Source organism: Rhinolophus ferrumequinum, chromosome 3, assembly GCF_004115265.2.
Source record: "Rhinolophus ferrumequinum isolate MPI-CBG mRhiFer1 chromosome 3, mRhiFer1_v1.p, whole genome shotgun sequence".
Taxonomy (NCBI): domain Eukaryota; kingdom Metazoa; phylum Chordata; class Mammalia; order Chiroptera; family Rhinolophidae; genus Rhinolophus; species Rhinolophus ferrumequinum.
This window is the reverse complement of record NC_046286.1, coordinates 5472825-5497854: the sequence shown is the minus strand read 5'-3', so window position 1 is coordinate 5497854 and position 25030 is coordinate 5472825. Positions and strand designations below refer to the sequence as shown.

At 55.9% G+C, this 25030-nt stretch overlaps 1 protein-coding gene across 1 annotated transcript; it reads left to right on the top strand.

Annotated features, from left to right (window-relative positions):
• Positions 1-33: 33 nt before the first annotated feature.
• TEAD3 (TEA domain transcription factor 3) lies at positions 34-24384 on the top strand. The gene is made up of 14 exons (XM_033099962.1): positions 34-48; positions 606-1002; positions 9623-9874; positions 11813-11877; positions 15975-16037; positions 16890-16901; positions 17526-17663; positions 17774-17823; positions 18404-18465; positions 19032-19165; positions 19349-19522; positions 19726-19866; positions 19944-20096; positions 20278-24384. Exons 1-14 carry the CDS (start codon positions 34-36, stop codon positions 20389-20391), a joined length of 1770 nt encoding a protein of 589 aa, XP_032955853.1. The 3' UTR covers positions 20392-24384.
• The last annotated feature ends 646 nt before the right edge of the window (positions 24385-25030 follow it).

Genomic DNA, 25030 nt, shown 5'->3' with positions numbered 1-25030 from the left:
CCAATAAAGCCGTGTCCCAAGCCAAGCGGAGAAATGGTTTTTCAGCGCGTGCGGAGGACGATGAGGCGGGAGGGGTCCGGAGGGCGGGCGGGAGGCCTCCCTTTCCCTCTCCCGCCCAGGCCCGGGGCGCTCCCGCGTCCCTTCCCCCGCACCCATCGCCGGTCCTACCGAAACTCGGCGGGCTGGCCTTGTCAAGACGCCCCCCGGGGAGCCGGGCCGATAGGGAGGGCCCCGGAGGTCCGGGAAGAGGGGAAAAGGGAGAAATTCGAGAAACAAGCCTCTCGGGGAGAACCAGACAAACCGGGTCCAGGCAGGGCGGGCGCAGCCGCCAGGGCGGGGCCGGGTCTGGGTCCCGGGAGGGGGGGGCGGGCTGTTGGGCGGGAGCAGGCACTCCACCACCGCGGCTCGGGACTGGGGTTGTGGGGTAGGGAGTCCCGAGGCCCGTGCGCTCCGACTCCGCCGGGCTTCTTGTGACGCGTCACCCGGGCCCCGACCTCGACGGGAGACCTGTCTCGGAGGCGGGAGCTCCGCCCTCGGCCCCGCCCAGGCCGGAGCCCCAAATTCCGGCTGGGTACTGGGGAGGTGGGCTAAGGCCCGGTGTGTAGAGACAGACGAGGGGTGTCGCCCCCGCGGGCGAGGAGCGGGACGCCCGGGCGCAGGAAGGCCGGGAGCGGCCACGGGTCGGGAAGCCACCGGCTGAGCAGCTTGCTCGCCGGGTGGGGGCGGCCCCGTGCGGCCCCGCCCCTCCAGGCCGGTGCCCGCCCCCCTGCGCGCCCCGCCCCGTCCTTTCCCGCAGCCCCCACCCCCCGCCGGGCTCCTCAACACAAACTTTCCGTCCCGCTCACTCCCTCCTCCGCGCCCGGCGCCTCCCGCTCCTGCCCTGCTCATTCCGCACATTCCGGCCAGCCCCCTCCCCACGACCCCCCTTCCCCGGCCCCCCTCTCAGCTCCCTCGGGCCCGGCAGAGCGGCCCGGCCGGAGCGCCCCCGCGAGCTCGGACCAGGTAAGCCGGGCGGACGCCGGGAGGAGGCCCGGCTAGGAGAGGTGGTTTGGTTGGTTGGTTATGGGTAGGGGGGGCACTCGAGGGGGGCAGGGTCCCCGAGCTATTGTCCAGCCTGAGCCGTGGCCCCGGATTTGGGTGCCGGGAAGTTTAGAGGGAAGGGGGGTAAAGCTCTACGGGAAGCCCCGCCCACCCCTCCCACCTCCCCCCGCGACCGGGACTAGTTGTTCGGGGGAGGTAGGGGAGCCAGGAGATTGTCCCCGGTGCCATCGCCAGTCCCAGCGTCCGCGTTTGGGGTGTCAAAGCAGTGGTCTGGGGGCCGCAGGGTTTTAAGGGGCCTGCCACCGGGAAACTCGTACCCAGGGCTCCCGGTCCCGGGCCCCGCCGCCCTTTGGACTCCCGGCTCGCGCTCTCCCGGAGCCCGCCGGGCCCCAGCTCCACGCAGGCCTTGGGCCGGGCCTCCCGGCGCCCAGGCCGGCTCCTGCGCTCTGTGCCCGCGGCTGCGCTGGATTGTAGAGGCTGTCTGGGAGCAAAGCTGCGCCCTCTGGGCGTGTGCCCCCTGAGAGGCAGGGGGCTTAAGTTCCCTCCAATTCTGCCCCCTGTGTCGGGGTGGAGGTTCCGAGTTCCAGCCATGAGCGCTGTGAGCCCAGCTCCAAAGGGGCCGGATTTGGGGCCTTCTCTTCGCCACACATCCTCAGAGCCCTTGTTTAGACTTTAGAAGGTTTGAAGGCGGCCTGTCCCCACCACCACCACTACCATCATCACCACCACCATTGTCTGTCATGCCCTTTACCCAGCCTGGGGAGGGAAGGCGGGAGTGCCTGTCTGCATCTGGTTTCCAGCCTAGCCAGCCTCTGTCATTGAGACCCCACTCTGTCACCTTTCTGGGAGAGGGGCCCTGATTAGGGCTGATTCTTTCTGGACAAGGGGGAGTGAGGCCCTGGGGGGAGAGCTTCTCAGGGGGCACCTCCCTCTGTGTCTTCCCTCTCTCCAGGTAGAGGCAGAACCAGGTCAGGCCTGGACTTGTAGCCCAGGAGATCAGGGGATGGGGGTGGGGGCTGGACACAGCCCTGAGGGGCTACTGTATGTGTCCCATCTCCTGGGGCCTGGTTTTGTGTACAAGTTCCACCCCAGTGTAGACACCTCCTTGACCGGAATGCTGGGGGCAGCCTGGGATGAGGAGGGAAATCCAAAGTCCCCAGAAGTTGGAGATTGGGGGGAATTATGTCCTCCTCCCTTCCAGACTTTTGTAGCTCCTTTTCTAAGGGTGCCACCCCAGGACATGTGTCTATAGTCTTTTTGGATCCCTGCTCACCCTGTGGGCAGCAGATGGACAGATGTATCTTCTATTAAATAGGATATCTGGTGAGGGTGACTTCATGGGGCCTGGGTGCCCCCTCCTCAGCAAGAGGCTGGGAGCCAATGGGACTCTCAACCTCTCAGGCCTTTCCCCAGTCCCCTAGGGAAGGAACAGTAATTAATGTTAATTGGTGCATTTGGGCTGGGGAATGACTGAGTAGGGTGGTCACTGATTGGCAGGACAGACCTGTGTGTGTGTGTCCTGGGCCCTGCTCCCGCCTTCACCCTCAGGTTTGCAGACCCTGGTACATGCTGCCAGTTGAGGAAATATTAAAACCAGAAGGAAACATCAACAGAAGAGGTCAAAAAATTAGAGATCTGGTCCCAGCCATGCCTTTAACCAGCTGTGTAATCTTGGTGGGCCTCTATGGGCCTCAGTTTCCCTGCTGGGAATAAGTGACTTCTCAGGTCCCTTTTCTCGGAGCTCCTCCCAGAGTCTCTTTCTGCTAGTCAGTTAGCCTTCCCATTATGGAACCTGAACCTGGTGGGTCTGGAGAGGTGAGTGGGTGATCCAGGAGTCTAAGGCAGAAGGTGAGGGCAAACCAGGAGGGGACTGAGGAGTAGCTAAACCAGGTAAGCGTGGCTGAAAAGGTTGCAGGCAGCATGTGTTGAGGGACAGGGAGGCCAGGTGGAGTTGGGGGAACTTGCCCTCTGAAGTGGTTGTAGGGTCTGACAAGGCTGGATGGGATGAATGGTGTTTGGAGGCCACTTGGATGGCTGTCCCCTCTACCTGACTCCCAGACCCCGCTAGGGGTTCAGTGTCAAGTTGGAAGGATACAGAGGCTATCAGTCTTGCCCACCTCTTCGCTCAGGAAGGAGAGAGCAGCAGAGGGTTCTGCTCACGGTGAAGAGTGTGGGGAAGGGAGCTGGTGGTGCCGGACCCTAGGGGGCCAGAGAGCCATGATGGTTCTAAATGCTGCATATTTGTGTGGAGGTGGCTCAGAGGTCAGTCTCTTCTTCCTACACGAGAGCTGCAGAAGCTGTGGGGCTCCAGGGGTGGCCTTGAGGATCGAGGTCTCCATGGGTCTCTGGGGCAGCCCTGGGGCCATGGCAGGAGCTTCTCTGGTCAGAGCAGGAGCAGAGGTCAGCAGATCACACTTGGCTGTCCCTATGGCCTTGCCTTGCCCTTCCCTCCCTCTTGGTGTTGTGCCAGCCTAGGGAGTCTGCAGGAGAGGTGCTGCCCGCCCTGGGAAGACACCGGATGGGAGAGGGCTCCCCCTGTCTTCTCAGGGTCCCACAGGAGACCGTAGGCAGGGGCCAGAGAATCCTATCACTGTGGATCCCAAAGCCCCAGCCCTTGAGGTTTCCTAGAGTGCTGATTGTTTCCTGTACTCCCTGCCAGGCCTGAAAGGACAGGAAGTGATAGAGGGAAATGAGAGTGCAACAGTGTATGACGCTGGATGTGTGTGAGAAAGAAACTGTGTGGGTGAGACTGTGTGTGGGTGGATGTGTGTGTGAGAGAGAACCAGGTACAACCAGTTGTGTGACTGCATGTGAGGCTGGACAGATACACGAGAGAAACTGTGTGTGACATTGTGATCGTAACATTCATGTGTGTGAGAGAAACTGTGTGTGATACTGATACTTCACGCACGTGAGAAAAACTGTGTGCATGATGTGCTTAGTGTGTGGCGTGCCAGCAGCCGTCATACAGGTTATGTTTATGAAAAAAGCTGCTCCATCATCGTGAGCCTGTGTCTGAGACTGGGTGGGATTTGGTTGCTGTGTGTGAGGGACGCTGCAATTGTATGTGTGTGTGCTGTGTGTGTCAGATGTGGGATGAGTGACATTCTGTGACAGGACGCCATGGCGTGACTACTTATGATGCTATATGTGTGTGTGAATAGCATATGAGATGGTCTCAGGTTGATCGAAACTGATGATCTGTGTGTGTGACTGATGACACTGTGTGTGAGAAAAACCAACGCACGTGTGTGTGTGTGTGTGTGTGTGTGTGTAAGGGAGAAACCACTGTGACATGGTGGGCTCTATCCAACACAGCATAAGTGCGCTGAGAAAGCTCTCGTGATAAGCTGAGTGTGAAGTAAGGTGTGTATGTGAAACTGAACACAAGAAACCGCGTGTGTGCTGCGTGTGAGAGACGGGTGTGACTGAGCCTGCCTCCGTGGGTGGTCACTGTGTGAGATTGTTTGGGACTGTAGGACAGTGTGGGCGACGTCCTTCAGGCCGTGCCAGACGTGGCGTGGGACAGTGTGTGTGACTAATTTAGGGGTCTGTGACCCCATGCATGTGGCGTCCATGTGGAGGACCATGAAAAAGATAACTGTTAGAAACAACAAGGAATGTACTTAATGCCACTGAGCTGTGCACTTAAACATGGTTAACGTAGTAAATGTTATGGAATGTTATGGTATATTTTCTCACAATAAAATTAAAAAAGAAAAGGAAACAAAGGAGAGAGAGGCAGATGACAGTGACCGCAGGCCAGTGTGTGCGAAGAGGACCGTGTGTGTAAGAAGAGGGGACCAGAGAAAGCCATGTGTTTATAGACACAGTGGCGTTGGGACTCTCAGAATGTGGGTGACTGAGGGGTTATCTGGTAGCACCTCAGAGGTGACCAAGAGTACAGGGGCTTGGGTTCAGGCCGGCTAGGGTAGGGGCACTGCTGAGTTGAGAACTGTCACCCACTTTCCCGTTGCCTGTTAGCTGCATCTCTGTCTCCCCCCAGCTTGGATACCTGGCCTTCACTGCAGTGGGACAAGCTGAGGAGACAGGACAGACTCTCAGCGTGGGGGTGAAACGAGTCTGGGAACTGGGTCCCTTCTCTCTGCAAGAGGTTTGAGGGCGGGAGTCAAACCTCTGCTGATGGAAGCTAGGGGGTCACTGACAGCGAGCCTGAGCTTTGGAGAGGGAGCCTGGGTGCTACCCCGCCCCTCTGCTCCCTGAGAAGCCTGTGCCCAGAGTATTGGGGGGGGGTGCACAGAGTCTTGATTCCCAAATTGGAAGCACATTAATGAGCGGGGGAGAGGGGAGGAGGCCCCCACCCCCCCAGTGGGCTCTGCAAATTGCTTTCTCCTGTAAAAATCCCGACCCTGCTCCAGGAAGGGGGGTACTCCCTCCCCAGCCTAGCAGGGTGTGGCCACTTGGCAGGGTCCCTCAGAGGTCCTTGGGCTGGGGGGGGGGGCAAACACCATCCCCATCCTGCCGCTCTCTCTGGTCCTAACCAGAGCAGGGCTACTTCTAGGGTGGGAGCTTCTGGCAGCTGGAGAGCAGCTGGTCCCGCTGTGGGGGCGGGTGGGGAAGAAGGGGGGAAAGGCGGAGGGGATGGGGAGGCCCCCTTCACCCTCACCAGCGGCCCTCCCACCCTCAACCCCCTGGCTGGTCAGCGCAGCCCAGGTTCAGGGGCGGAAGTGGAGTGGAAGTGCTGATTTCATTAATCTCTCCACACTTTGAGTGATTACTTAAAGTGAGAGCACTTTGGGCGCTAGGGTCCCTCAAGAGTGGACAGCTGCTGGCCACTAGACCCAGTAGAATCACGGGCCTCAATTTGTCCTCCCAGTGGGGCTGCTGCAGGGGAGGGGGAAGGGGGGGCACCTGCCTAGACATGCCTTGCCTGCATTCCCCACCGGGGCAGAGGCTCTGGGGGAGTCCAGTCTTCAGGCCTGCCCCCACCCTTGAAAGGGAGGGTGGTCTGGAGGCCGTGGGGCCTAGGGGGTTGGAGGCCTAAGGTCTCTGCAGAAGCCCCAGCTCTGGCTTCTATCCCTGGAGCTGTCCAGCCAGTTATTCCAGCAGGCCTGGCCCCAGGGTGGGGAGTGGGCAGCAAGGTGACCCTTTTCTCCCCCAGGGCCCCAAAGCCTGCTCACCCAGCCCCCTAGCTCCCATCCCTGCCCCCACCCAGAGGCACCTCCTGACCCCTGAAGGCTGGGGCCCCTGGGAGAGGGGAAGCGAGTGTGGCTGGTCAAACTGAGGGTAAAGGCAGGTGAGACCACAGCCTGTTGTAATAACGGGGCCTCTTCAGAGGGAGATGGGAGGTGATCTGTGAGGAGGTGGGGGAGCAGGTGGGACAGGAGTGGGGGCATCTGGACATGGCCCTGTTGTGGCTAGCCCCAGCCCCCAGCCCCCAGCTTAACTTCACTTCTTTCTAGGTCTGCCCTTGTCTCTAGGTCTTTCTGCCATTTGTGCTACTGCGGGGGGGGGGGGGGGGGGGGGGAGGGGGGGGACCGGGGAGCGTGTGTGTGTGTGTGTGTGTGTGTGTGTGTGTGTGTGTGTGTGTCTCTCTCTCTCTCTCTCTCTCTCTCTCTCTCACTCCCCCCCCCAGGGGTTCTAGACCTGGGCAGGCAAGTCAGCAAGGAGCCTGGTGGGACCTGCCACCCCTCCCACCCCCTCTCTGTACAGGGAGATGAGACCCCCCCCTGGACTGGGGCTGCCATCCCAGGAGGCCTGCCCTCTCACCTCCTCTCGAGTCCTTCCCCTCCACCATGGCTGAGTCCCGCATTTGCCTTGATTCAGCCCTGCAGCTGTCTAAGGAGCCCGTAGCCTCACCCCAGGCTGCGTCCCAGTGTTTTGGGGGTCTAGGAGAGGAGAGTGGGCACGCACTAGCCTCTGTCTTCATCCCACAGCTCTGGGAAGCCTAGAGCAGCCAGTCCAGACCCCTGCCCTGAGTGTGCAGCAGGACAGAGACCGCAGTTCGGTCCCCAGCCTGAGTCAGCTGCCTGCCTACCATTGCCCATGGGTGTTGCCTCAGCCGGGGGTACAAACATTCTCATTTGGGTGTTCCCCGGGCACCCACACAGCATACCTATAGATATGCTCTTGTGCATGGCTGTGTGGGGTGGGGGTCACCTGTACACCCCTGTGTTGGTGCCTCTGCCCACACGAATGTTCCTAGCCAGTGAATCTGGTATGTGCCCATGAGGCAGCGGAAGGGACGGTGGTCCCACTTCTCTCCTTGACTGTCCTTGTAGCTGCCCCCTGGGCTCCCCTCCCCCTCACCAGCTGCCAGGCGTCCCAGCCAGGGGCTGCCCCGCCCCCCCCAGTCTGTCCCAGCTCCCAAGCACTGCTGTGTTCGCCATATTTGGCCACAGTGCTCCTGCGGGGGGCGGGGCGGGGCTGACATCACCCCGAGAAGGGGGGCCACCGCCTGGATGAGGGGAGGCGGGCAGAGACTTGGGGGAGGCAGGAAAGTTGCTTTCAAAAGTTGGGCTGCCAGGGTCCCCCATGCAGTGGGCCTCCGCTGCTCTGAGGGAGGCCGCAGGAAAAGATTTGGGGGGAAATGGATTGAGGATTCAGTTGGGAGGGGTCTTAGCTCACTGTAGCCCCTCTTCTGCCTCCCCTCTGATAGTTTGTGGCAGTGTCAGACCTGGCGGGAGGTGGCCCTGCATCCCAGCTTCCTCAGCGTAGAAGCTGCTGGGTCCTCCAGAGTCCCTGCTCCCTCACATTTTTATTCCAAGAACTTGGCCTCAGAATTGAGAGGAGGATGGAGATGGGGATACAGCTCCCTGAAGTGCGAGGCAGGCGGGAGCAGAGGAGTGTGGCCCCCTGACTGGTCAGAAGCATGGTTTCCTCTCTCCCTGGATGCCTTCTGGTGTGGGAGAGCTATTCCTGGTGGTCGTGGAGGCCTCATCAAAAGGGGTATACTGCAGTGTTGGGGTCCTTGAAGTTGCTCCAGCCACTTGGACTGAAGGGACGCCCTGGTCTGGACCCCACTGGGCCAACTCGGGATAGTTGCCATGACAGCTGGGCCACCTTTCTTGCAACTGGTGATGGAGCTTCTCAGTCCCATCCCCTTGTTTAAGAGATTGAAGCCAGGTTGCCTGGGTTCAGAAGCCGGCTCTAGCACTTCCTAGCTGTGTGTTCTTGAGCAAGTTGCTTAACCTCTCTGTTTCTTGGTTTTCTCATCTGTGAAGTGGGAATAATAATAGTATCTACCCCATAGGTTATTGTGAGGATTAACTGAATCAATGTGTGTAAAATTCCAGCACAGTGCCTGTCGTATGGCAGGTGCTGTCATTAGTAGTAATATTAAGTCTAAACTTTATATCCATCTGACATTCAGGTCCCCCAGGCCCTCGCCATCCCATGCCAATAGCAACCTGCTTCAGGCCTCCCTAAGCAAGCAGGTAGTCCCACATGGAGAATCCCCGCATTTGTCAGGACATGGAATTTATGTCTGAGGGGAAAGAATTCCATGGCTTCTGAGGGGTTCCCCCACCTTTCTACCCTGCTCCCACTTTGCCTGCAGCCCTGAGAGAAGTCTCAGGATCTAACCATCTTGGGCTCTGAGGCTCCCAGGACCTTGGTGTACATTGGACATGCAGATTCTGAGGCTAAAGGTGGGGGAGCCTTGGGGCTGTGTGTGTTGGGGGCACTGACGGGGAGTGGTCTAAATTAATAACCCAGCCTGGCTTGTGCAAGGAAGCAGAGTTTACAGAGCCCTGGCCCATCCGTGATGTGGGCCAGGGCAGGAGTGGGTATGTGGGTGGTTTATGGGCTGCTGTAGGGCCAGGAGGTGCGGGAACAGGAAGTGGGACGGAGGAGCGGGTGGGGTTGAGCAAGGCTGCTGGCCAGGCACCCTCTCAGCTGCTCCCTTGCCAGCCAGCGTCTCTCTTGCAATTCCTAGGGCACTTCCTGCCCTATGTTTAGGTTCCTTGGCAGGGTTCTTGAGAGTTTTCTTTTGGGGAAGGCAAAACCCCACTTTTCTTGGGTCTGGGACCCTCCTCATCCCACAGCAGGTACTCAGCAGGGTTGCTGGGGGGAGAATAAAGGGTGGGGGGGGGTCCCTGGTTTGGATCCCAATGACAAGGAGGAGGAGGAGCTGGCAGAGTGAGAGCCAAGGAGCCCCTCTGAGAGCTGCAGAAACGCTGGGGCCTGCCCCTGGTGTCCCTCCTCTCTTTGCTCATCATGATGCCTTTGACAGCTGTGTGACCTGTGAGCCTCAGTTTTCCTTGTCTGAATAATGGGCATCACTCCGTGCCTTCCCTACCTTAGACCTGAGGATTGAATGAATACAAAAGGCTTCCCCCCACAAACTGCTGTGTAGATATAAGGCATTATTGTTGTTATTGATCACCACCAGTACTGTCATGAGTGTTATGAGCCAGGCCGTGTGGTTGGCACTTGATCATGATCTCATTTAATTTTAACCCTCACAACCTCTAGGAGACCCGTTCCTCATTTTATAGGACTGGGGGTTGGAGAGGTGAAGTAATTCATCCAAGGTCACACAGCGCTGAATAAGCATAACCTCTGGTGACCTCCACCCCACTCAGAGCACCTGGCCCTCACCCCCTGTGTCTCCCCCCAGGCTCAGGCTGCCCGGTGGGCTCAGGCCCAGAGCCCAGAGTAACCAGCACAATAGCGTCCAACAGCTGGAACGCCAGCAGCAGCCCCGGGGAGGCCCGGGAGGATGGGCCCGAGGGCCTGGACAAGGGGCTGGACAATGACGCGGAGGGCGTGTGGAGCCCGGACATCGAGCAGAGCTTCCAGGAGGCCCTGGCCATCTACCCACCCTGCGGCCGGCGCAAGATCATCCTGTCGGATGAGGGCAAGATGTACGGTGCGTGTAGGGAGGCCCAGGGACCCTGGACAGGACTGGGGAGGCAGCCCGGCCCTCCCTGGCCCCTCCCCCTGCTCTCTGCCCCTCACCCAACCGGTTTGGCCAAGTCTCCTGCCTGCCAGCCCGCCATGGGCGAGTCTGGGCGTGCAGGCCTGTGTGTCTGGATCCTCTTCATAAACAAGCCAGGCTTGCCCCCTCCACTGGAGAGAGCGCGGCCCACACCTCGGCACCCCGTCTGCTTCTCCTCTCCTCCCCGCTGCGGGCCTAGAGGTTTTGCAGTGACTCAGTGGGCCCAGGAAACTGGGTCAGTCCAGTGTAGGGTCTCTTTCCTGGGAGGATGTGGGAGTCTGAGGGGTGAGGCCTGGGGCAGGCATCTGCACAGAGCAGGGTTTCTCACTTGTGAGTTCCCTCCTGTGCGTGGGGGAGGGGAGGGCTGCGCGGTTGCGGGGAGTCAGTGTGACAAGGGCCCGTGTTGGGAAGAGGGCTAGAGAGACTCCTTCACGCCTCAGGCTCCCTCCCAAGTCTCTCCTGCTGTGGTGGCCCCTCTCTTTGCCACCTTGCCCACCTCTTGCCTCCAGAAGGGAGTGTCCGCCTCTGGTCCAGCCCTGAGAGGGCTCTCCCAGAGCTACATTTTTGGGATAACTCAACCCTTCTCGGCCTGGCTCTTTGCCAACTCCCTCCAACCCTCCCAATGGTTGAGTGAGGCAGCTCTCAGCTTGTCCTCTCCCAGCACCCAGTACCATGGCGGGTGCAGGAAGGAGACAGCTGGGCCAAGTGGTAAGGGCTGCCCCATGTCCCCCGCCCCCACCCACTTGCCACACCTACCCCTAGCACCAGGGCCCCGCTCATGGGGCAGACAGGTATTCCAGGGCACCTTCCAGAGGGCAGGGGCCATCTGCCCCAACTGCTACCTCCCAGATGGCTGGGGCAGCCCCAAAGGGTATTTTTAGACAGGGCGGGGGTGGGGGGGTGGCGGGGGAGAGTGGGGTGGAGCTGGCAGGCAGGAAGGGAGGAGCAGTGGGGCTGCTGCTGTCATTGGAGAGGAATTTGGAGAATGTGGGGATCTGGGGAGGCTGTGAGGTTAGGGGGCAAGGGGCCTGGATTTGGGGGTAAGAGGGGTACAGCCTGAGGGTGCTCACCTATGCTTAGCCACGTGTCCCAAGCACCCCTCAGGGCCAAGCCCTCTGGACGCTGGCCAGCTACTGGGCTCTCAGAGGGTCCATGGTGCTGAGCAGAGCCCTCCACCCAAAGGCTGACAGGCAGTTGGGCTGTCTCTCATAGGGCCGGAGAGACACTGATAACCGGTGACATAGGGGTGACAGGCTCAGTGACACGTCTTGACACAGGCTATCAGTGTGGGAGGTGTATTGGAGACCATTTGGTCTTCCCGCCTGTTTCACCAGAGAAGGGAAGCGACTTGTCCTGGGTCTCCCCTCGTGACAAGGACAGCTAGGATAGGCACCCAGGCCAGAACCTCTCGGACACTCATGGCGGCGTTGACCGAGATGTCTGCCGCTTGGGTCAGGCCGCACTTGCACACGAGCGCATACACTCGGACTTCTGAAGCTGGTGACAAGCCCTGGAGGAAGGAAGCAGTGCTGGGGGCTGGGAATGAGGGGCCCAGCTGTCCTGCCGCCCTTGGGCCACACCTGTCCCTGTCTGTCTGCAGGGAAACCTGTCTGGCTGCCTGACATTGTTCCACCTCCCTCCTACTCTGCTGCCCCAACTCACCCCCTCCCCCAACGAGCAGCCCCCCAGGTCTGGAGGCTGTCGGGGGAGCGCCTGGGATTTCCCTACCACCCTGGCCTGCCCTGCTTGTGCCCTTGAGGGCAGGGAGGGAACAGGAGCAGTGTTTTGGGGAGGGCCATGGTGTGGGCGGTCTCCAGCCACTGGCTCCCCCTTTCACCCACTCATTTTTTTTCTCTTACCCCAATCTAGGTCGGAATGAGTTGATCGCACGCTATATTAAGTTGAGGACGGGGAAGACTCGAACGAGAAAACAGGTAAACAGACTATTTATGTTGTGGCCCCTCTGTGCCTGTACACACACACACACACACACACACACACACACACACACTCACACACTCTCACCTGCCTCCTTTCAGCCCCTTTCATCCGGAGCTATGCCCACTGCCCTGCCCACCTCCTCGGAGCTGCCCCTTCACCCAGCTTACTCTCCTGCCCTCAACTAAGACTTTACACCCCGTCAAGCTGCTCCATCACTCTTCCCACTGTCTTCTCTGACCACCCACCACCCACCCAAGGCCTTTGGTTCAGTGACCACAGATAAGCCCCAAGGGGCAGCTGTGGCAGCTGCATGGTCACTGCCCTGAGAGGCCCACTGACCACTCAGGGAGACAGACAGTTGGAGGGATGAGTGCAGAGCAGGGTAGCATGGCTGAGATTGGGGTGTGTGCCGGGTGCTGGCAGACAAGCATCTAACCCGGACCAGGCAGGTGAAGGGAAGGAGAGCTAGGAAGGCTTCCTAGAGGAGGCGATGCTTAAGATGCATTTTTAAGAAGGAATAGGATTTAGCCAGGCAGAACAAAGGGAGAGGATTCTTCCAAGCTAAGAAGGTTGGATATACAAACACGAATTGTGAACCCATACAGAGCTAGCTTCATATTAATTCATTTGACCCTCATTTGACCTTACAAGGTAGGTATAATAATTATCTCCATTTTACAGATGAGGAAACTGAGGCATGGGGAAATTACATAACTTCCTCAAGGTCGATCGGCTGGTGGGCGGTGGATACAGGATTCAACCCACTAGGCAGGAAAGATCCTTTCGTCAACAGTGTGGGGTGGAGTGGGGTGGGGTAGTAGATGGAGGGGTCGGAAGAGCTGAGGGCTGGTGGTGAGAGACTTGGCTGGAGGCCTGAGGGACAGGTTTCCCGGGGTAGCTGGGGGCCATGAAAGGGAATAGAGCTGAGAGTGGAATGTTGGCCCTAGAGCAGTCGGGCAATGGATTAGGGCCAGGCAGAGGCAGGGACCTAGGTCAACAGCAGTGGTGGCCTGGTTAGTGGCAGTGGTGAAGATAGTGGTGGTGGGGATGGAAACAAATGATTTGAGAGATGACTTGCAGCCCAGGAAGGGTAGCAGCGTGGTGACAGGAAACCTGAAGGGAGTTGTTTGCACCTATGGTGCCTGGGAGAGAGGCAGGCTGAAGGCAGGCACATGGAGGAATAGAGGCCACCTCTGATGCTCAGCCCTCTTACTCTCCCTGGCATCTGGAGGGAGTTTGGGCCTTGCATCCACCTTCCCAGGACCCCATGTATGTATATGACAAGGCTTACCTGTCCTACCCCATTGTCTCAAAGGAAGATGCTGAGTCCACCCACTCATGGTGGGATCAGAAACACTCCCTCTTTTATTCAGGCATTTACTAACCACTGTCCCCGGCCAGCTCACATTGCCCAGCATGATTCACTCAGCAAATTATTGAGCTACTGCTATGTTCTAGGCACTAGCGATGCAGCAGGGAACCTGAAAGTCCAGGGCCCTGTTTCCTGGAGCCTGGGACTACAGGAGGAGCACAGATCAGACCCCTGGGTTCAAATACCTGCTCCAGTCCTGCGGCGAGGGCGTGCTTCGCCTCCCAGCCCTCGCCCCTCATCCATTAAATTAGCTAATATGTGAAGACACTTCGAGCAGAATAAGCGCTGTGCAAGAATTGGCTGCTGCTGTTGCTGTCTTCATCATGGTCATTGTAAACAGAAAGCCATCCCTGGCTCAGGAGAAGGCACTGTCTCGGCATGCCCTGCTTCACCCAGCAGATGTGTTTATAGGAGCCTTTGTCAGAGTGGGAAGGGGCGGAGGGATCTTTGCGCTCCATCACTTTGACCTGAGGCCCAGCGTTGTACCTGCTCCAGGCCGCGTAGCACGGAAGGCTGGCCGGCCAATGAGGTTTGATTTTAATTGTAAAATAAAATTATAAAATAATTATCAATAAAACCAGCTGTTGGCAAGCCTAGAATTTTCAAAACCGCTGGCCTTTGTCATTTTGCAAGGGTAGCAGTCCTCTAACTCTTTTTTCTTACCGTGTTTCCCCAAAAATAAGACCTAACCGGAAAATAAGCCCTAGCATGATTTTTCAGGATGACATCCCCTGAACATAAGCCCTAATGTGTCTTTTGGAGCAAACCTTAATAGAACACCCGATTTTATTTTCAGGGAAACACGGTAGAACTCTGATATCTAATATCTCCTTAAAAGGGGACTCACCCTTTAGTTGTCAGGACAAGACATGTCTTTCTGTGTCACAAAGAACAACCAACTGACAGGCAAGGTTATTTTTATTTTATTTTTGGTTTTAAAAACGCAGTTTTAGGGGGTTTTTTTACAGATATAGACAGTAATTAGTAGCAAGTACAATGCCTCCATGTTGAAAAAAAACAGCTACATATGACATTAGGATTAAGTCCTGTGTGACCCTCACCTGTCACAGAGCTGACCATTGGAGGTGGTCCTCTGTGTTAAATGTCTGAAAGAATCCTGGTACCATAAATGGGGATCAGAGCAAGTAGGCCCTGGAGTCAGGCCACTTGGGTTCAATTCCTAGCTCTAGTCTCCAGCTGTGTGACCTTGGATAGGCCGCTCAGCCTCTCTGTACTTTGGTTTCATCATCTGTAAATTGGAAATCTTAGAAGTACTGACTCCTTAGTGTTGCTGTAAAGGTCAGACGAGTGGGTCTGGGTAAAGTGCTGAGAACGACAGTAGGTGTGCTCAGTTAACACGTTAACTGTCATGACACGAAGTGATGAATAATCTTGCTGGATGTGTGTCTGATTCCTGTGCAGTATGAGGCAGTATGAGGAGTACCTGGGTCCTAACCAAGTAGTATGGGGGCCACCCAGCGTCACATATATAGTAACTTTCAGTCTCTGATTAAAAAGAAGAGGAAACTTTCTTTGTGGGGATAAAAAACAACTAGCAAAGAAAGCCAAGAGCAATTGCTGATAATGAAAGTGTGAAGCAACCGAGAGGAGCCATGTGTTCCCTTGTGTTTCCTGGGGAAAACAGTGACCTGTAGGTTCTCTGAGGCTCGGGGTCAAGGGTCTATTGTGCAAGCCCATGGCACACACATCTAGGCTGTGATTAGCTAGGTTTGCCAGGCGAGGGAGGCTGTGGGGAGCAGGGGCCAGAGAAGATACGGAATTAAGAGCATCTACTGTGTATGTACACTGCCATTTATTGGTGCAAGGAAAAGGAAGGCATGTTGGGGGAAGAAGCTGTGTGAGCAAAGCAGGAGTAGGACCAGGCCTCGTTCTATAGGCCGGCAAGCTGTTGGGGTTGATAGGAAGACTTAGGGCAATGGTACAAGGGGAGATCTTTGGTAGAGGATATGGCCTAATATACAATCTGATGGCCAGAAGCAACACTGTGGCCATTGTTAGCCTCTGTGGTGCCAATTAGAAAACAGTGTTCTCCTCTGAGGATACCAGTGACAAAAAGTCACCCCTTTTGGGGAAAAATAAAAGGAGGTTCTTCCTCTGGGTTAGATGCATCCCTATACCAGGGCACGTAGCTTGGCCAGCAGAGCTTGGACTGGATTTTAGCTCTCACTGGACCGGGAGCTCTTGTGCAGTGAACAACCTGTACAACTGTACACGGTGGTCTCAGAAGCCCCTGTAGGCTCTCGATCAAGATGGTCAAGAAGAGAGCAGAATTAGCAGGACTGAGGTGTGTCTGCCCACAGGGGCCCCACAGTTCCCCCCACTTTTATTTGTTCCCAGAGATGAGGGCTGAGATGCTCCTTGCCTGTGGCCACCCCGGGCTGTGCCTCCTCACTGTCTGTGTTTTCCTCTCTGGCTGGGCGCGGGGCGGCCCCTAGGTGTCCAGCCACATACAGGTTCTAGCTCGGAAGAAGGTGCGGGAGTACCAGGTTGGCATCAAGGTACGTTGGGCGCCTAACTGGGGCCTCCAGCCCCTCCTCGGCCCCTTTCCATGGCGCCTCCACCACTATCTGCACGGCTCAGGCCTCTGCCTTGGCCAGCTCTGTGGCCCCACTGTGCCTCTTTTCTGGCTAAAGCTCTGTTCTCGCCTCTTCTTCCACTCTTTCTGCTCTTTTTCTTTCTCTCTCTCTCTCTCTACAGGTCTCTAGCCACTTGCAGGTTCTAGCCAGGCGGAAATCTCGGGAGATTCAGTCCAAGCTGAAGGTATGGGGTCCCTTGCCACTTGGCCTAACCGGCCCAGGCTTGTTGCTGCTCTCTGACCCCAGCTTGGGGCAGGGAGGGGGCTGAGGAGCTATTGAGGGTGGAGGGGGTCTCAGAAACACAAACAGCAGCGAGAAGCCCAAAGGCTGCTTCAGGCTACACAGGGCCACAGCCTCTGCAGACTGAGCAGGAGCCCAAGGGGACAGCGAGCCCTACAGTGAGGGAGAGGAAGACCATCTAGGGGCCACTAAGGCCCACCTCTCTTCTTCTCCGTTTTCCTTTTTCTCCTTCCTCCTAATTGCTCCTTGCTTATTGCATGGGGACTTCAGGTGGGCAGGGAGCAGATACTGGAGGGTATTGGCTGCCAGAGCTGTGGTGGCGGGCATGGCCGTTCCTTGCATTGGACACTCAATCCTGGCTCCTCTGTGACTGAGCATCTCGGAGCCTGGGGTTCATGGCCTGGGCCCTTGTCAGGGCCCCTTGTAGGCTGTATCTTCTTCTCGCTGCCCATAGATACCCAACAGATTGGGTATCTACACCCCAGCGCTCCATGCCTGTAGCACAGCTCCAGAGGACATGGACAGACCCAAGGGGCACCAGCTTGGTCCACCATCTAGGTCTCTAGCCTGTCCTCTGTCACCCTACCCTATCCAGGGCACCTCCAGCTGGCAAGCACTCCCTCTGGGTGGCAGTGGGGCAGGGAGAAGGTCCACAGCTGCCTCTGAGCTTCCCTGGGTTCCTTGGAAGCTGAGAGCCAGGTGGCCACTGAGTGGAGGGAGGTGAAAAGACATGTCCCCCCACCCCAGAGAGTCTTCATGTGTACCTCCTCTAATCCATTCTCCCTCTCCTTCACAGGCCATGAACCTGGTAAGTAGCACCACCCTTCCACTGGGGGGAGTTGGGGGAAGAACACCTCATCTAAGATTTTCAAATTATGGTGTTGTAAATCAGTGTAATAGGTTTGCAAACAGAATTTTTTTAAAATGAAGTATAATGGTTCTCAAACTTTAGCTTGCATCAGAATCACCTGGAGGGCTTAAGAAGACAGAGTTTTGGGCCTCACGCTCAAAGTTTCTGATTCAGTAGGACTGAGCTGGGGCCTGAGAAATTGCATTTCTAACGAGCTTCCAAGTGATGTGGTGCTCTAGGTCCACGAACCAAATTTGGAGAACCACTGATGAAATAGAATAGAAAATATGACAGTATATGACACACACACACAATAAAAAAAATAAGGTGAAGTATTTTGGTACATACTGAGTTACGGAATAAAAATTGTTTCTTACTGTGGATTGCAGTCAGAGCGGTGATGTCCACTTAGGAGACAGGCCCAGAAAGGGGCTAAGACTCCTTAGCCCACACGGCAGAGCGGGGACTGTAATCCAGACTTGTACTCCCCACAGCCCTGAGAACCTGGGAGGGGGGCCTGAGGCAAGCCCTTGTCCTGTCTCTGGCCTGGCCCAGGCCTCATGTGACCCGTCCCCTCTCCAGGACCAGGTCTCCAAGGACAAAGCCCTCCAGAGCATGGCGTCCATGTCCTCCGCCCAGATTGTCTCCGCCAGTGTTCTACAGAACAAGTTCAGCCCACCTTCCCCTCTGCCCCAGGCCGTCTTCTCCACCTCCTCACGGGTATAGGGGTCCTGGGAGGTGGAGCTGGGGTGAGGGAGTGCCTTCGGGGCCGGGCTGTGGTGAGGGGCATGGATATTGAGGGGCTCTTGGGCTTTGTCCTATCTCTGCAGTTCTGGAGCAGCCCCCCTCTCCTGGGACAGCAGCCTGGACCCTCTCAGGAGTGAGTATTGTGGTGCATCCTTGCCACACCCTTGGCAGCCGCACTAAACTTTCCCTCCCATCTGGGTTCCAACAATAGCTGAGCAAAGTTTTAATTCAGAAACAGAGATGGAGAGCTCCAGTAAAAGAGCTAATGCATCTGTCTATTCATTCATGTGTTTGTTCATTCATCAACCCACTCATCCACTTGTCAGCTGTCCTTCAATTATTTTTCACTCAGTTAATCTCCGAATCCATCTCAGTCAATGAGTTAGGTAGTCGAGTGTACTTGGTTCCTTCAATTTTAAGATGACTTTCATCCTGAGACACACCCTCAGTTTGATGAACAGCTCTTCAGGGTGGGGTTGAAATGCTACATTAAATGTGCACATCAATTGTGAGATGCAGCAGGATTTCACAAAAGTTAACATGTGGAGAAAACAAAAGCTTGTGAGTTAGCTTGTTAGCTTGCATTTCTGGGCCTCCACAGAAAGGCTGGGTGGCTCCCTATGGGGATCCCAGACGAGACCCCAACTGACTGGGCCAGGGGGGGACGTGGAGAAAGGGGTGACCCTTTAACCAGGCTGTGCTTCTGTCTGCAGCATCAAGCCCTTCGCACAGCCAGCCTACCCCATCCAGCCGCCCCTGCCGCCGGCGCTCAGCAGTAAGTTCCCCATGAGGCTGCCACCACCTCTTGTCCCACCCTTGGCACCTGTACCTCTGCTCTGAAGAGCTGGGGCCCGACTGTGTGTGCGCACACGTGCGTGCTTGTGTGCACGCGTGCACTGGGAGAAGTGGGTGGCATCTATAGGGGATTGGGACAGACCAGGAATAGCCCCCTTACCTTTTATAATGTTGCTTCCAGAACTCTGTTGTAAGTACACACCACCAAAAGTATTCCAATTATACACCGTATGTCTATAAAATTCCTCATAAGGAAATACACTCGAGTTGTTGGGATTCTGGGTAATTTTTATTTTTCCCTTTTGACTTGTCTGTATTTTTCTGTTTAAACACAATTTACAGTGACAGGAAAAATCCACTGATTTTTACTACTAGGGTCACCACACGTGGTTGTGCACCATACAAGGACACGGCAGTCAAAATCCAGCCTGTGTTCCTACCCAAAAGGCGCGCTGTTTCCTAATTTGCACAACGGCTCTGTGCAGGCCGGGGCCATTCTGTACGTAACCAAGTGCCCCGCAGATGACGGCCAGTCTTGTTCTCCAGGTTATGAGCCCCTGGCCCCGCCCCCCCCAGCTGCCGCCTCCGTGCCCGTGTGGCAGGACCGCACCATCGCCTCCTCACGGCTGCGGCTCCTCGAGTATTCCGCCTTCGTGGAGGTGCAGCGAGACCCTGACACGGTAATGTGTTTGGGGTAGGGGCAACGGTGGGTGCAGTTGTGGGGAGACCCCGGCGTGGTGGTGCAGGGCCACAGTTCAGGGTCATGGGCTTTGGAAGCCATGGGGCAGTTCTGTCCCCGTGCAGCCCTCCTGGGCCCGCGCACGTGAGTGCTCTCCTGACCCGGTACTGGGCCCTCCCCACAGTACAGCAAACACCTGTTTGTGCACATCGGCCAGACGAACCCCGCCTTCTCGGACCCACCCCTGGAGGCAGTCGATGTGCGTCAGATCTACGACAAGTTTCCTGAGAAAAAGGGTGGACTGAAGGAGCTCTATGAGAAGGGGCCCCCTAATGCCTTCTTCCTGGTCAAGTTCTGGGTGAGCTGCCCTGGTCCCTCTCTGCTCCCGAGCACCCTTCGCCCAGATGTGGTCCCTGTCCCACCCTGCTGACCACCGCTTTCTCGGTGGCCTGTGGGCAGAGTACCGGAGATGGGTCCTGGGGCAGGATGGTGACTTGGTTTGGCGGGAAGCCTCCCTCTGGCCCCTCCAGCACCTCATGCCACCCCCGCCCCCTCCTCCAGGCCGACCTCAACAGCACCATCCAGGAGGGCCCGGGAGCCTTCTATGGCGTCAGCTCCCAGTACAGTTCAGCCGATAGCATGACTATCAGTGTCTCCACCAAGGTGTGCTCCTTTGGCAAGCAGGTGGTGGAGAAGGTGGAGGTGAGTGGGGGCCCGCGGGTAGAGGTGGGGGGCCAGGGGCAGGCGGGCAGAGTGATGCCTTTTCTGCCGCCCCGCAGACCGAGTACGCCAGGCTAGAGAATGGGCGCTTCGTGTACCGCATCCACCGCTCGCCCATGTGTGAGTACATGATCAACTTCATCCACAAGCTGAAGCACCTGCCCGAGAAGTACATGATGAACAGTGTCCTGGAGAACTTCACCATCCTGCAGGTATGGGGGAGCAGGGCTTGTGGGGTCCCGGGAGGGTGACAGGCACAAGGGCTTCAAAGTGGGAGTGGCTGGACCCATCAGTCAGAGGAAGAGACTGAGCGGCAGAGAGGAGCAGGGTCTGCTTAGCCCCCACAGCCTCGGCCCTGTGCCGCCTGACCTGAATCTCCTGCCCTGCCACCAGGTGGTCACGAGCCGGGACTCCCAAGAGACCCTGCTCGTCATTGCTTTCGTCTTTGAAGTCTCCACCAGTGAGCACGGGGCCCAGCACCACGTCTACAAGCTTGTCAAAGACTAGGGTGCCCTCTGCCCCTACGACCAGGATCCAGGATGAGCATCTTCTCCACACACCTGCCTGGCACCCCCGGGGCTCCAGGATTGAGGATTCATCTGCCTGCCAGGCCTCAGGCCCAGGACCCAGGAGGTCTCCCCACCTACCCCAACACACACACTCCCTGTCACTGTTCTGCGCTTTAATTGTGGGAGAAGAGGGGGGAGGCTCAGCCGTGGGGCAGCCTGGCTGGGACTCCGAGCCACCATCACCTGGTTCTGCCCAGCCTCGAAGGAATGGGAGGACACCTTTGGGTGTGTGTGGCCACTGGCCCCTCAGGGGAGTGTGACAGCGGGTAAATGTCGGATGGAGGGGAAGCCAAATGCAGAGCCCAGGAAGGAGAATGTCAAGTTGTGGTTGGGTTGAGAAGAGAGAGGGGCCCACACTTTCTTTGCACTTGCTGTATGCCAGGCGCCCTGCATGCCTCATGCCATCCTCAGACCCTGCAAGGCAAGCGTGGGTCTTTGTCCAGATGAGGTGCTGAGGAACCTGGGAGGGTGATGGGCAGCGTGGGAGTTCTCACCCTAGGCCGCCTGTCGCCAGAGCCCAGGTTTACACTACCTCCCTGCAGCAGGACCGGCCCCAGGGGGCGGGAGAGAGGCTCTACGCTGAGGGGCAGGGGTCCCCTGACTCAGGGGAGCAGCTACTTCTGACCAGGCAGGAAAGGGAACAGCAGGTACTCAGCACCTGTTGGGCGCCCTCTATCAGCCTGCAATCCAGCCAGGGGCCTCCTGTACCCACCTCCCCCACGCTGCCCTGGCCCAGATCCTTTGCCAACTTCCCAGCAGCCTCCAGATGGAGGAAGGCCCCTGGGGGCAACCCCAGGCTCAGAAATAGGCTAGAGGGTCAGGGAGGAAGATGGAGTCCCAGCCTCTGGGCAGACCAGTGGCCTAGGAACAGGGGCAGCAAAAGGCTTCGATATTTTCTCTTGCCCAAGACTTGGGTTTGGTGTTCTTCCCCACCTCAGTCTCCCTGCCTGGAGCAGCAGCTCCCCAGACCCAGTTCTGGGACTGAAGGTTAACCCTTCCCCTGCTGCCCTTTCCCAACACCCGGCCCCTCCGCGGGCTCGGCCTGTCCACCAGCTGCCCGTGGGTATTTATGTTTCATATGAAGTACTGTGCCACTTCCCTTCCTAACCCCACCCCGCCCCACCCCTGAGCTTCCTGAAGGTCCTCACAGTTTGCATATCGCTCAGGCCACCTCCAAACCCAACCTAGGTTTTATAATGTATATTATATATTTTTTGTGTATTTTTTAAATCCAGCTGTGATGGGTTATATCATAAATGTGGTGCGGGGCTGGGGCAGGCGCTCTCAAGGCCCAGTTCCTGCTCAAAAAAAAAAAAAAAAATTAAAGTTATTTGTTTGTGGGTTAGTTGTGTGACCAGTTGTGTGCCAGACCTCTGGGTTGAAACAGCTGCAGGTGGATGCCCTCCTTAAGTTAGGCCCTGGTGTGTCATCCCACCCCCTTGTATTTGCTGGGGAGCCCTAAGTCCAAACATCTATGATTCAAGGGTCCCATGAAAGCTTTCCAACTCCAACCTTTCCCCAAGCCCGTCCCGCCATGAGCTGAACATGGAACTGTGCAGTGCCACCCTGTGCTTTGTTGCTTTGTCTAAGGGAAGTGACTTGCCCCAGGTCATACTACTGAGATGGGCCCCCTGCTAAATCCTGTCTTCACAGTGGCGACTACCGTTCTCACCATCTTGTCCTCATATACTCGTAAGAGCCTTGAGGAGGACGAGTCTTCTCTCAAGTGGATGGCTGCTAGCAGGGGAAGTGGATAGTCTGCTCCTGTCTGCCTGGGAAATCCCTACTCTGCCCTCTGAGCCATCTCGAGCTCACATAGCAGGGGCCTCAGGGTGGGGGCTGGGGAGACGGTACCCTCAGTGGACATGCGTTGTTTATCTGAAGTACAGATTTAACGGGCAGCCTCTATTTTCATTTGCTGCATCTGGCAACCCTACTCTAGAAATCTACTCTTCTAGATCACTCTGGTCCAACCTCCAACTTAACAGATGGGGAAACAGACTGAGGTTAAATGCTCTCCTCACTCAGCCAATCAGTGGCAACACCAGGATTTGAACCTGATCTGCTTGACTCCAAGTCCATGCACCTGATAAACTAAATAATCGGGTGGCCTTTGTCTTGGTCCACTGCATTGGAGGGACCCCAGAGTGTCACTTGTAGGATGAGTAGGGTGCCTGGAGCCCCAACCAGGTGGAAGGCGGTCCTGGAGGCAGAAATTTGTTTCTGAAGGACTCACTGTGTGCCAGACCTAGGGCTGGATGCAAAATCCAATCTCTGCACTAATAGGTGATCACATCTATTAGGTGGTTGAAGCATCTTCACATGGGCTGTGGCCTTCGCTGCTCTCCTGGAGTAATCAACCATCAGGTAATTTCTTCTAGAACAATGTGTGTCTCTCACACAGAAAATTCGAGTGAAATATGGCCGGCCTCCTTGCTTTCACTCTCCCCTTGTCCTCAACCACAAATGTAATAGATCCAGAAGTGAGTGATGACCAGTTTTGAGGTTCCAAAGTAGGGAAGGAACCAGAATAAAGTGGGTCTTGGAAACCCAAAGCCCAGTGCTGTCCTGGAAATGGCTCTCCCCTGCTCAGGGATCTGTGGGAAGCCGTATGGAAGGGCCAAGAAAGCTGAAGCTCAAGGGGGCCTGCAGTTGTCTTTCCTGCCTGTTTCTCTGCTCTCATGTTCCCTGGGGAAAAGGAAGGAGTGCCACCTTTTTGTCAATCCCAGTCAAGGAACAGCACTGTCCTGGGGGTTCAGAAGGGCTCTTTATTTCCCTACAGCACAACTGCTAGAGAACTGGGGATCCCCAGATATCTGAACCCTGAATTCTCAGGTGCACACTAAGCTTTGGACTAATCATCCTAGAGGCTGGGATTTAATTCAAATAGCTCAACCCTGTTACAATAGAACTAGTCTGTCCCCACACGTGTTCTCTTGCTTTCTCGTTCTGCTGCCTACTTTCCTTTTCTGAGGTACTGTGGTCCTCTATAAAGATTCCCCAGAGCCCAGCAGAAAGTGGTGTCAGTATTTAATGGAGTTGGTTTTTGGACTCCTAAGTACATAAGGCTCAATAGATTCATAAAGGGGAATAGGTTTGACTTAAATTCAGGTGATTCAAATCAATAACGTAGGAAGATTCAAGCGCCCAAGTATTTCTAACATACCCATTTACTTTGCCTTAGTTTCCAAAACTGTTTTAAGGATTTTACTCCTTGGCTCATTTAAGACAGGTGTGTCTGATTGAGGGCACCCTGTTCTCTTCATCAGCACCCTTGATGGGGTGTCTTCAGGATTGCCTCCACTCAATCTGTCCAAAACCTGCTATTTGTGTACAAGGTCCAGTACGTAAGTGTATGGTGCTATGTGGAATTACCATTTGATCACTGCTGTTTGAGTACCAAGTCTAACACTTTTAAGTTGGTACTGCTGTCGTTCAGGTAGGTACCACCATCGTCTATGCTTTCAGATAGAAAAGAAGTTTTAGAGAAGTTAGACTCACTCAACAGGTTCACATGGCTCCAGAGTGGCAGTGGAGAGACCCTCAGCCTATACGCAATCCCATGGCTGGTCTTGCACCCAACAAATGACTGAGTATGCATCTGAAATCATGAGAAACTCCTCCGAAACCCTTGGCTGCACTGACTGCTCCTGACAGCACACAGCTGGTACAAACACAAATGTTTCTGACGAGGCTGAGAGGTGGTTTGCACCGTGTCCATCAGGGACCTTGGGAATGGCCACCACAGGGGCAGCTGGGGCCCATCTCAGCAGATGGGACTTCAGTGTTGAACGCCTTCGCCTTGTGGCTCTCATGCCTTCCATTTTCTTAACTGTACTAAGTACTTTGTAAGCAGCTTTGTGGTAGAGACAAAGCATAATAAAATATTCACACTTGTAAAACATTTTTTGCATTGCATTCCTCTAGTCATCAAATCACCATAAATTTTCCTGCCCTGTTTTAAACATTGCCTTTTCTTGATTAGAAACATTGTAGAACTTAAGAAAATCCCAAATTAAAATCATTTAACTCCAAGTTAAGCATGATCAATTTCATGTACGCTTCTAATCATTTTTACTATGCATAAACATTTCAATAAAATTGGGTCCTGATTTTATAGCCAGCTTTTTCCTTAGATAAGAGAGCATTGTTCAACAAGCCTATTTTATTACTCTTTTCTAATATACTAGACCAGAGGAAGGAGCAAGCTAGACCTACCTTGAGACCAAAATTCACTGCTCCTCAGGCTTGTGTAGTTATTTTACCTGCCGTTAAGAGCTAAAATGGAGACGCCTGCTGGCTCAGGCAGTTGGAGCTCCGTGCTCCTAACTCCGAAGGCTGCCAGTTCGACTCCTCGACTCCCACAAGGGATGGTGGGCTGCACCCCCTGCAACTAACAACAGCAACTGGACCTGGAGCTGAGCTGCGCCCTCCACAACTAAGACTGAAAGGACAACTTGACCTGGAAAAAGACCTGGAAGTACACACTGTTCCCCAATAAAATCTTTAAAAAGAGCTAAAATGGTGAGAACATTGTACTCCTCACGGTTCAAGGGCAGATAATGCTTGTGTTGAGA

Excerpts from the sequence above, each read along its gene's own strand:
- TEAD3 (XM_033099962.1), top strand. Across the intron at positions 18,466-19,031 it reads CCTGCCGCCGGCGCTCAGCA|GTTATGAGCCCCTGGCCCCG; the intron begins GTAAGTTCCCCA and ends CTTGTTCTCCAG. Across the intron at positions 19,867-19,943 it reads AGGTGGTGGAGAAGGTGGAG|ACCGAGTACGCCAGGCTAGA; the intron begins GTGAGTGGGGGC and ends GCCGCCCCGCAG.